Genomic DNA, 13,325 nt, shown 5'->3' with positions numbered 1-13,325 from the left:
GTGCCGTTCTGCTATTTGAGCGGTGGAATTACCTGACGATCACCGCAAATATTTCAGTAATACGATTTAACATGTCAAACTTGCGTTTCCATGTCATGTGTAGCTGATGTTTTGTTTCTTATATATTATATTATGTACTGGAAAAAGTTCGTGCAGTTTTTTTGTTAACAATTAAATGAGGTCCGATTTTAGTTAGTATTGGGTCATCCCATAAATAATGTGGTTTTTTAATGTTTCTTTTATTTTTAAGAACAAAAATGAACCTGTTAATTGTGCAATTTAATTTGAAAAATCTCTCGTTTTGCGTGTGTAATGAAATCAAAGAATGAAGTGTGTACTCGTCAAACGTAGGGCGAATGGCACCTAGGTTATACTTTAATGAAAAATCAGAACAAAACAAAAAAGAATTACATGTTTATCTGGAAAAATAAATAATTCATCGTTGAAAGAATTAAAATCATTTCAAGCTTTAAGATCATGTGTAAACTCGTCAAACGCAGTTAACTGGTTAACAAAATTTTTTTAAAAGTGATTACCATGTATAGGTACACAATTTATAGATAATGAAGGAGAATACGTTTTAGATTAAAAATAGGTAGTTTAACTTTGTTTTTAAAAATAAAGGAAATGTACAAAACCGCGTTACTTATGGGATGACACAATATTTTACTAGTTCAATTCTTTGAGTGCTATAGGAGTATATATGCGTCAGGCGAAAGTTATTGCTGTGAATTATACACGTATATATGTGTTTTTTGATCTTTTTAATGTTACATGCGCCGACGTGACAATTATAAGTGTATGAGATTAATCTATGAGTTTCTTAGCATTATTCAATTTGATGAAACTGAGGAATTACAATTAATTGTATAAATTAACATAATTCATCGATCTTCAGATGAGCAAAAAGATATTCTGTTCTCACGGAACGTTTCAGCTGGGAGTATTCAGCACTCAAAGGGTTAACGATTGAAATTGAAGCCGTGAATTCCAAAATAGTACAAGTCCACCTTTTGGCACTATATGTTATCTACATATGTAGCTGTTTTTAACGTACTTATAAGGGAATCTTTTCAACCAGCGCACGTCGATGTTAATGAAACTGATGTGAGACGTAGTTTTCCAAAAAATATTTGACATGTATATTTTTTATCAGCCAACATCCACTTTGAACGGGCGAAAGCACTTCCCAAAGTTAAGGGTTAAAAGTATATTTTTTATAATATCTCTGAAACTAGAAGGTATAGAAAAGACAATTTTTTTTTAATTGTCCGCCTTGAAATGAACAAATTAGATTTCTTTTCCAAACCCCCTAGTCAGAAATATTGTGAAAAACATACTTTTAATCTTCAACTTTAAGGACTGTTTTCACTTCTTCAAAGTGGATGTTGGATGATAGGAAAAAATACGTGTCAAATATTTTTTTCAGAACTACTACATCAGTTTCACCAAAATCGGCGTTTGCTGATTGAAAAGGTTCCCCTGTCAGATCCACCAAATGATACTTAAAAAAATGTAAAAAAAGTTATCTCCTTACATTTAGTATATGTGTAGTCAATATTCACAGCAAAAATAATCAAGATAGATATTAAATTAACGAAGATAAACTAAAAGGATTGATTTTCTCGGAGTAGTAGTTACTGGACTTGTACTGTTTTGGAATATATGGCTTCGATTGGCATTAATGGCAAGTTACATTTATGTCGTTGATGTCAAATAAAATAAAATAACTGTATAAGAACGTTCTCCGCGTTTATATTATGATTTGAACTTTTTCCGGTACCTAATAGTTAGAACCTTCCACGGTTATACCGGAATGTACATTTATAAGCTTTATATTATGATAAAATATTTGTTTATACTTATTCATCTTAGTTTTCATTACAATATTTACATAATTAGTAGAATATCCGTATTATATTTGTCTATATTCACAAAATGTATCCATAAAGACATTTGTAGTATTGTTCTTCTTGAGTTCATTCACGTATATGTATGTTCATAAAATGTTTATTGATACGTATACAGTAATAATGTTCCTTCAAAATGTTTTTCATATTATTCGCGTGGTACTTTTTTTTTACTTTATTATTAATTATTAACTGTGATACATTTTTTATGTGTTTATTAAAATATAATTTCCTATTTCAAATGTTAAAACTAATGTCTTAAATTTTAGCTACATAGCTTGGTTACATTGTGTATGTAAATCTATTTATGATTTATTTATTATTTTTAGTAATAACAAATTAATTTCCAAATACGTACTTTGGCCGTTTTATTTCGAAAAAATTCTTTTATCTTTTTTATTTTTTATCTGCACTTTAATATCAGCTATTTAATGTTGAATGTTGCTGCTTTAATTATTTACTTAATGGAGATCATATAACAAAAATTTAATATAAATAACAAATGTTTTACCAACATTAGTTCTTTCTTTTTAATTGATCTTTAAATTTATCAAGAAACTGAAGGTATTTTGATAATCTATAATGTATAATATTGTTATATAAGACTTCACTGTAGAACACTTCGAAACATATTCCAATAAAGCTTACTTATATAACAATTTTCTCCTTTTTTCATTGTTACACTACAGCAGTTATCTCAATTATTGATTGTACGTGTCCATAATAAAAGAAACTTGCTCATTCATCGCGAGATATTCATGAAAATTTTAAGATATACAGTAGAGATCCCAAATGTGTGCGGTCTCAATTGCACGCAAGTGTGATTACAATCGATCAGGAGAGTTCAATGCTCGTACGTTCTCGCGAAAGCTGCACGCGTGGAACTGTGTCTTTCTCTCTTCTATCAGAAATTCCTGATGTATGTATATGGAAATGACCAGTAAAGTCGCGTAATGTCGGTACCATGGAAAGTATGCAAAATAATGCAAATAACGTGCCGAAAGTAACCGGCTACGCTCGAGTCTATCTATCTATAGCACAATCGGGACGCTCGTTTAGCAGTTGAAAGCGACATTTAAAGACACGAAAAAGAGCTACATCTTCTTTGACGTTATATTTTACTCGTGTGCGAACCTGCTTGACCTCGAATTCCTCGGGGAAGGTTTGTTAATTTTGGAGCAGTTGGAGATCTTATTTTGTTTTCGTTTAGATAAACATTGCAGATGTGTAGTGAATTATATTTCGGTGAGTCTAACTTTCGCAATACTTTGAATATATTTATTGCTATTGTAATCAGTCGAATAACTGGCTACAAAGGAAAAATACACAAGTTAGATGATATTTTTCTTAGTGGAAACAGAAACGAAAGGAAATACCGATAAAGTGATTAATCTGATATTATACGAATTGGTATAAAGTTAAATGAACGAAAGAAAACGCAGTAACGGATAATTTGTAACCTCGTTCAATTTATCAGTAATTTTATGAGTGATATTTTTAAGAAATAAGTTTGGTAATTTCTTTTTAATTTTCCAAATTGTTTAGAAACTACCCATAGAATAAACACAAAAATGTAAAATGTAAATGTAACATCATTGTGTTTTAAATACTAATATAAACGAAACCATTTCACATATTAATTTTTTTAAGTGGTGTATTAAAAATTATTGAAAAAGTGAAGTATCTGGAATAACTATTCTTTATAATGTAAAATTGCACTATAATATTTTGTATATTATCAGAACAACTGTTTGAAATTTTGATTAGTCGTAAATTGTGTTTCATAAATCACCGTTATAAAAGAAATAATACATTAAAGTTGGTAATGTTCCATAATAAGTATAAGATTATTCTAAAAGGGTTTCTAACTTTCTGATTACCAATGTATATAATTCAGAGTATTTCAAATAATATATTTTACTAATTCAGTTACTGATAGTACAGTATTTCAATGAACAAACTAAGATTCAAGGCTGTAAGATATATACCTGATTATAAGACGCGATGCCGGGTGCTTCACATCTCGCGACACTACGTAACTTCCGTTATGGTCGCAAGATGGCCAAGCACACTAACTCATGCTTCTCACTGTCATAGTAATGCTGCGAGTAATAATAAAATGGGGACTGATTACGAGTTACATGAAACCAACTGCAAGTTAATCATTTTGAACTATAAGTACTTGAAGAAAAAAATCAAAAGCCAAGTTTTCGTGTAGCTTGTTTTGTTTAGAAGTTTTTAATGCGTTGTATTATATTTGTTTTCATAATTGAATAATATTTTTTATGTAAAACGTTTCTAAGCTCTTCAACGATAGAGACAGCTATAATTCATTGACATTTACTGCTAAATTGTTGCTTCAATAGTAAAGAAGGTTTGAGTACCCTATATGAATAATTATTTAAATAATTATTTAAATTATTATCTAAATAATAAATTATACAGAAGGTTTGCTATAACTTAACGTAAGAATTACATTACTAGTTAGTTAATAATAAATAACAAAGTAATAAATAATGGTCTACCTGTTTTTTAATTAAAAGAACATAATACATTTATTAATATTTACTGAATAATATAATTTCCATCGTTACCAATGACTTCCAGGGTGATGGTAATTTGTGGATTCCATTTCCGTAGAATGAATCATCTTCGGAAACTTGAGATGACATTATCGGACAGAATTTCCTGTAGACTTAATGTAAATTATGGCAGTACCTTTTTTATTCGTTGTCAGAGGGCTTTTGAAATAATATCTTTTCCTCTTATATGCGAATCATCTTCTACTTCCACATATGCTATTCATCAAAACTACAAGCGTTTAAAATAGTAGGCTCTGCTAAAATCCACTAGGAAATTCAAAATGAAATTCTCTTTCATCCTCTTCCGGTATTTATTACTGTAGCCGTTAAAAAATAATAATTTACTTACTAAGAAATACTTTTATAAATAAAATTTTTCATAGTGACTTCTGTTCTCACGGGCAACTTTGTAAATGTACAATCATAGCCAGGACAAGTAAAATTGACATAAAAAACTTTTAAATCAAGTTCTAAATATGTTTTCAGTTAAAAAATATAAAAATCGATCATTTTCACGTTTATGAATATTAGCATCACGCACACTTATCTCGGGCAAGATTAACTGTCTTAAAGTATTTAACATTGAAGTTTTCTTGCTGCCATGCAAATCTGTTGCGAACGAGGCATGGATATCTCTAAGAGACCAGATGGAGTTCACGGTCCTCGTGAAGAGGCAGGAGATCGATTTAACCCCTTTTGACCTGATTTTCGTAGAAAATTCTGTTCACTTATCTAATAATAAGGACCATTATTCAATATACCATCAGTAACGACATTATTTCGACTAAAATAGTAATATATTACTTTTCAAACAATTGTCTGTCAGATTTTTAATATTTTGTTAAATATTGAAGTATTAATCCAATATAACTTTATTCTTTTGCTGTCCTATGTCGAGATAGATTCAACATTCAATTTACCGGATTAGTTAAATAGTTGATAAAATTCTGCTGCAATTAATTGTAGTACCATAATTATCATATGTAAGTAAAATTTTAGTGATTCTGAATTGTCCGATTGATGGTAATTGACGATTAAAATGGTATACTAAATTGCATTGATTTAAGATACATTGATGTGAGTTACTGAGTAAAACGGTAAGAACTTTCCCGACGGCAAAGGGATATAATGCGATTCAGGTATAAAAGGAGTAAAATGTTTGATTTCGCTGATTTTCGTGTTTGCACTTGCATTAGCCATTTCAATTTTTGAAACGCAGGGTGATATAGAATACTGATAATACAAAATATTCTAAGTTACATAAAAGGTATATCCAAAATTTCATTTCAATTCATTATGTATTGTATATGTAACGTATATTGAAGTTTATTTAGACCGTTTCACTTTCATATTTAATTACGAAATAATAACCGGTGATGTGGGATAGTTTCAGCGTAAAATTGCCCGTGAATAAAGTATTAAGATATACTGTTCGAAATACATACATATAAGGGACTATAATGAACCCTTATCACCTAAACCGCAACAGTATAGTCTAGGTAACAATAAACTCTTATTCGTTACGCGAAACAAACCAAAGATGCATGCAATGCAAAAGAGAATGAATCCACATGATGTTTTCTCTCTTTCCAATCCGTGTGTTTTATGCAATAACCGTCACGATCTTATCATTAGTTGCCAGAATTCATGGTGAGAATCATTACAATGCAACGAACAAAGATTTCGAGGCAATAAATCAGGGTGCAATGAGTAGGGTTCTACTGTATTAAATTAGTAACCTTTATGGTAACCAATTAGTAGAGTAATTGTGGATAAGATGGTCGGATCTCATTAAAATTATAAAATATTTTCAATTTTTTTTTAGTATTAATTTATATTTATACTGAAGTTTATACAGAGACTTATGTAACTATTTTTCTTACATAGGTATATTTTATAAATGTATTTTATTTTTCATTAAGTATTAATAATATTTATGGTGTATTAATTCTTTTTAAAAACGTCGGCCATGTCTCTCTCTCTCTCTCTCTCTCTCTCTCTCTCTCTCTCTCTCTGGGTTACCCTCATTGCAACCAACTGAACCTACGGGATTAGCCAATGGCAAGACTAATGATAAGGGTAATAAAAGGTCATAAGTTAGATATTGCTCAACTCAGATGACTAAGAGATTGTTTGTGATCTACAACTTTTGTAAATATCGCCTAGTTGTAAAATTTAGAATTAATAACAGCAACTTTATGGGCACCGTATTGTAGACTCGAATGCTTCAGTTCATTTCAAAGAGTTAAATATTCCTGGAAAATTCTAAAATTATAATTATTGTTGTATTACAGTTATTTAATAAATTAATAATTATTGTGATGTATATTTATCGTACAATTAAAATTTTAATGTAGTGAAGTTATATAATACTTTCATTAGCATGGTATAGCTAAATATTATAACAGATACATACTTAACACTAAAACTACCGAACTATAGTGAAATTGACTTTTTGAAATTTTTCTATAGAAACTTTAAGAATGCATCTATTGCGATTTCTATTCATTTACAATCGTGTTTGCGTATCACTGAATCAAATTCTTTAGTAATTTCTAAGAGAATCATTTTATCTTTTCAATCATTGCAAAAAGTAGTTCTAGTGTTAATAGTATGCATCTGTAGCTTTGAAACGAAATTAATCAATTGAAATACAATATTTCCGACATAAATCTTTATAGTTGTGAAATAAACAAATTGAATTCTAACTAATTTTACGTACAGATTTAAGAAGTCAATGATATTTAACTTATATCGATCTTTAACTTATAATTAATGCATCACTTCTCAATATATACGCATTTTTATATAGAGGATTAATGTATTAAATGTAAACGTGCGTATATATTGAGAACTGATGTATTAAATATAAGCAAGTTAAATTCAAGACAATGTGCAATTACACAAGGCAGGAAATAAAACATTTACAATGATTATTATGTAGAATAATCATTTACCTTAATTCCTATTTGTTGTTTTCCCGCAGGTAAATCAGATCGAAAGATGCAGACAGCACCGTCCGTGCTGTCGTTGTTCCTGATCGTCCTGAGCTATTCAGGTTGGACAAATGGGTTGTGCGACTTGGAGAACGGCACTGCAGCTCGTTGTACCGAGCTTAAAGATGCCAAATACATAGAGACCTATGATCTGGAGACATTGAAGGCTCCTGCGGTTGAGGTGGATCTTCATCCTGGTCTCTTCGATAATTTAACAACCCTTCGACATTTGGACCTTTCGGGAGGCGACCTGCAACGACTGCAGCCAGGAGTCTTCGAAAAATTGACCAATCTCAGAAGCTTGAATCTTGCTGAGAATGAACTCGAAAGTCTGGATGCCGGTGTCATTCGCGGACTAAATCATTTGCACAGCCTGAACCTTCGTAGGAACAACCTCCGAGAACTACCACCAGGGATAGTCGAAGTAAAATCTCTTAGACACCTCGATGTCCAAGGCAATCCTCTGCAATGCAACTGCGCGACGCTCCTCGTGAGGGATTTGATTACGAAGCAAGGCGTAAAGATTTCAAAGAAAACTGTCTGCGCTGGTCCGAAGCATATAAAAGGAACGTCTCTGTTCAAACCGGATGCAGCGATCACCTGCAACCTCGAAGAGCAAGATCATGAAATGCAAAATGATGATCCTATCGATGAATCAGAGCAAGAATACGGGTCAGGTACTAACGATAAGGAAGACATTGAGGAAGAATTCGTTAATATTTTGGAAACTTCTCCTGAACCTACCAAGGCGCCCGAAATTGAAACACCTGCACCAGAGGCAGCCTGTTTGTCTGGAGACGCTGAGTGTCCTGTGCACACGTCCCAAGAAGAAGAGATTTTCGTGGACTCTACTGAGAAGAAAGAGGATCCAGTTACTCCAGGGATGGGAAGGAAAAAGGTGTACAAGGATGCTTTGTTCTCCCCAATCGAGGGGTCTGGAGACGACGACGACGGCTCTGGTGAAGGTTCCGGGACAGGAACAATCTTCGACGGTTGGGGCAAGGTTGACGGACCGGTCGAAACCACTCACAGCGAGGAAGAGACGCAGTCGATAGGAGATAAACTATTGAGCACGTTTTTCAACGTGTTCTTGAGCACCAGCGAGCTTCCAGAAACAAAGAAGGACCTTGACCTAGAGGAAGAACAGTTTATCGTCGCGTCCACCAGCAAAGCTGACGAGAAGGTTGTCGTAACGAAGAAAATCACTGAAGACGAATCAGCTCCGGTCACCGCTAGCAGCAGTACTGAAACAGTTCAAAATATCACCACGATATCAGTTCACACTAACGTAGAAGTGTTCGACGGTGAGCTGCCCGATCTCTCGAAGGCAAGCAATGTTAAAGCTGAGGAGGATGAAGAGAACGACAAACTGGCTGAAGTCTCGGCAGCGAAACAGTCTAAGAAAGGGATAGGTTCCTACGTGGTCCTTGCCGCGCTGTTAGCAATTTTAGCCACCCTCATAGTATTTGCGGCTTATAAAGGCGACTTTTGTAAGAAGAAGAGGAAACGCGGCGATGTGGAGAGTGGCACTGAGATGAAAGACATGCAAAAGTCTCTGCTGGACACGGGCAACTCGACGCAACCGAAAGTAATCACGAATGGCAACGTAGAGAACGTGCCTCTGGTCGAAGACACAGCCGACCACGAGGAGACGAGAACATCCAGTGATCATCAGAACGCGATCAGCGCACCCAGGTCACTGAACGGCACCTCCGAACGCATCGACCCGGTGAAACCGCCTAGAAGGAGCAACGGGAGGTCGAGCCCTGACGCGAACTCATTAAAGAATGACTCGCCATCAGCGAGAACGAGTCCCGTCGACGTGACAGTGAGCAACGTCCCGTTGCTACCTGCCAACGGTCCACCTCTGAGTCCCGGTGCTCAGAGAGTGAAGATCACTTTGCAAGAGAATCCAGACAGCGTGCCGAAAACGCCTATACTCATCACGAGAACGATGGCTGGTGAGAATCTAGTCAAAACGCCATGAAACCGAGCCGCGCGTTAGTCGACAGACAACGAGGAACGGTTCAATCCACCGAAACGATCGATTAACATGAAACGAAACACGAATTTACAAGGAGCCTGAGAAACACGAAGAAGAAATCGGCGCGACGCGATCGTGTGTTCCGATTCAATGGATTCATTAGTGACGCCAGTGTTCCTAGGTCCATGTATCATGGTCCTTCGTCGCCTTGGATTTTCCTGGTTCAGTGAGATGTAGAGTTACTATCGAGTTTGTTATCTTGAACACGAAGACAGGACTGTGTCTAACGGGCGATCGAGTTCGGTAGCGTCGTAGTTCAACGGCAATTGAGAGGATTAGGAAGGGACGTGCGATTCTGTGAAATGAGATTGTTTGTACATATTTGCAGATATATATGTATATGCAAACATCCGTTGTTTGCAGAAGATTTACGGATAGAACAGATTTGATACATTTTCAAATACGCGTATACAATATTAGCACACTAGTCAGTTCCCTCTAAGGATTTTCCTTCTCGTGCAGGCTTGAAAGGGATTCGAGTGTCGTTTAGGTCCATTTTAGAATCCTCTGAACTCGACATTGTACCGTTACCTATAACTTGAGCGCAATTTCAACATTCTTGTAATAATAAAATCCTTTGTAATTAATGTTACGGTTGTTCTGTTTTTAATATTACGGAATCAATGGAACAATAGTATCGAAGAATATTACGAGGACGAGTGAACGTTATTAAGCGGTATTAAGTGTATACAATGGAATATGAACGGAATAAAAGTTCGACTTTTGCAAGCGAAATTTACTACTTATAAGGAAGGGTCGCGAACGGTCTAATTCTGATTCGAGTGAAACTTTGTAGGCCTGTAGAACTGTTGCAAATAGTACATACGTACTGCATTTTTTTAGTAGTAACTCAAATTCAGACGTTAAGATCATTATTTAACATATGATTTCAACATAAAAAGGATTCTTTAGTTATTAGTTGTAGATATATTATAAAAAAATGTTTGCGTTCACAAAATATTTGTTGAATTATTGAAAAGAAATGCATCGTTCATATAATAAAAATTACATCATATTTCATTCTAATATACACCATATATAAAATCATACTTATAGTATTTGTAACAATTAATGAAAAGATTTTTATTCTTACTGATTTTTCTTCTGAAAGTGCTGTTTTTAAATGATAAGTACCATGTATATATTATTCTGCATATAGCGTTGCGACGGCAATGATATATTTGTTGAAGAACTGTTTAAGAAATAAAGAATTTTTACATTATCCACGTTTCATTATCGCAGTATCACTGCAAATATTATATCTGTAGTAAGTTCACTTTCGACGAAGCAAGAGCATTTTAAATCAAATTTGATATTTTCTGTATGTACTTTTGAAACCTCAAATATGAAGACTAATTATGAACCCCTGATAATATAATTATTCAAATATACTAAATTTAATATATTGACTAGTTGAATATTGAGTTGGGTATATTATTTTGAGCAGATTCTAGTTTTATTATATTTTTCTTATCCCGAAGGATTATTCATCAAATTCTAATGCTTATATTTTCAGTAATTATACAGGTTTAATTTCCTGTATATCTTGCTTTTGCGACAGTTAATATCATACTCCTATTCTCACCGTTTAGTGACGTAATTTCACAAGACTTCGAACTAAAGAAATGATAAGTGTGAAGTAATGGTAATGAAAACTGAATAATTCTTTTCTTCACTGTAATAGAAGATTTTATAGTTTTACTTTTGAATATGATTTTATTCAAGGTTTTCATGAACTTACCACAGAAATATATCAAACTTATCGGAACTTAATTTTTCTAATTTTGAGATTCCAGAAGAAATATTACGAAGACAAAATAAACTTTGTTCCTTTAGTGGCCCGTAACATCTTCTATTTTAAAAAATTATAATAAATAATTAACGAAATTATCCTTAATGAACAAGTATGTTTAAAAAAATAACGACAAATAGAAGATTACGAGATAGATAATTCAGTGATTCAAACTTTTGGATTCCATCAGAAAAAACGTTGAGTTGCTAGAATTAAAAAAATATTTACTTATTATTTATAGTTACTCTACAAGCCTACAAAATTTCATCCAAACTGAAGACAGACTGCTCGTGATCCGCCCTCGTTAGTTATTAATTAAAAGATAATTTATAGAAAATTTCTATTGTATGAATTTGTAACAAACATTCCAAGTCGGTCGTATCATCTTATCCGATAAACGATTAGATCATTTTACCTTTCATTATGTAATAAACGATTCGCCAGAATGATGTCAAAGTTTTGGTTCAATGTCTTACATTCGAATACAATTTTTCGAATTATCATTATAATATTTCATCTCTAAAATATTTATAACGTTTAAATGTAAATTGCCACACTTTCCATATACAGGTTCATTAAGAAATAATATCGTAATTTGTTGCATAATCTTTTGTTATTATCTTAAGTGAAAATAGTAAGAAGCGCAAATAAAAACTTTACAGAAGTGAGTAGCCTTAAATAATTAATTTGTTTATTAATACAAAGTTTATAAATAAGTTTATAAATGTTATATATTGTTCAAACACTTGTTGAAAGGCGCTGAAAGTAATGGGAGTCGTTCTTAAAATTTGGAAAAAATTCAAATATAGTCTCAATAATGTAGTATTGATTTTCAAAGAAAATCCTTTTCCTAAAGGAAATGAATTTTGTTTAATATCCATTATAAAATCATACTGATATTAGTATTATTGGTATTGTATCGTCGATAAAAAGAATGGCAGTAAAATACAATTTTCTTAATTCTAGAAACAACCATTCTCATCACTTTCATTAACTTTGTTTCTTCAAACCAAATTTTTATATATTCTTCGTTTTAACCAAATGCGCGATATATTAAAACATTTACAATTAATATATTAAAATAGAGTGGATCTCCTTATAAAAATGTAAATAAATTGCTCATAAAATTAGTTCGCGTAATTAGCGGCGAAAAGAAATCATCCTATCGATATTGTGATTACCATCGAAGTACTGAAAATGAGTAATCTTTGCACCGTTATAACAATCCACACGTTATCATCATTATCGCCATTTTGAAGTGTTCCCATCATGAATCAACCACGTAACGTAAAATATACATTATTCTAACTAAATAGCGGAGACGCAATCAATATGAGTATAAATATATTTTTCAATTGTTTATAATTTTAATTATGAATGCAAAATAAAATAAAAATATTTATCGAATAAATCTTTATTCCTAAAGATTACACATTAATTTTATCGATATCTTAATAAATTTGGTTGGTATTTGACCTCTATGAGCTAAAGATGTATGTACTTAAAAATTTGTATTGTTCGTGCGATACTTTAAAAATTACAAACATGATAATTTCATAAATGTGTATTAAGAAAGAACTTGGTAGTAAGTTAAAAATTTGTTAATGTATATTATTCACGTCCATTTATGAAAATGGTGTATGTATAATTCACACATTAAATACGATGTGGACTACATTTAAAATTCATCACAGGTACTATTATTAAGTTAACTAAAATTTTCACCAGAAAGTTTACAATATAGAAATTGAAAAAATTGATTAATTATAAGTGTTTCATTTTATACTCTTTTCTTATGTAGATATTCGATCTGCAATGGTATTAGTGTGGGAAAAAAGAACGGGGAGAGTAATTATATAAACTTCTTTACTACGTAAAATATTATAATTAAATAAAAAAAAGATACGATTTAGTAACATACATATCTATATCTGCACAATGTTAAAATTATACAACAGTTTTTAAATTCCAATGTTTGTAAATGTATGTATTTTTTCGAAA

General features: G+C 32.3%; 1 protein-coding gene across 4 annotated transcripts in view; it reads left to right on the top strand.

Annotated features, from left to right (window-relative positions):
• The window catches only part of wdp (Leucine rich repeat protein windpipe), a 53,606-nt gene extending 40,522 nt beyond the window's left edge, over positions 1 to 13,084 (top strand). For 3 of the 4 annotated variants that reach the window (XM_076372505.1, XM_031974569.2, XM_031974568.2), the window contains one exon: positions 7,479 to 13,084. In XM_076372505.1, coding sequence (XP_076228620.1) covers positions 7,496 to 9,475 — 1,980 coding nt within the window. In that variant the 5' untranslated portion in view covers positions 7,479 to 7,495 and the 3' untranslated portion in view covers positions 9,476 to 13,084. Of the gene's footprint in view, positions 1 to 2,936; positions 3,156 to 7,478 lie in introns of those variants that run through there. The other variant, XM_031974567.2, reaches the window with a different exon arrangement.
• Positions 13,085 to 13,325: the final 241 nt, after the last annotated feature.

The sequence above is a fragment of the Nomia melanderi genome, chromosome 12 (assembly GCF_051020985.1).
Source record: "Nomia melanderi isolate GNS246 chromosome 12, iyNomMela1, whole genome shotgun sequence".
NCBI lineage: Eukaryota > Metazoa > Arthropoda > Insecta > Hymenoptera > Halictidae > Nomia > Nomia melanderi.
The sequence above is the reverse complement of the archived record's forward strand: the minus strand, read 5'-3'. Positions and strand labels throughout refer to the sequence as shown.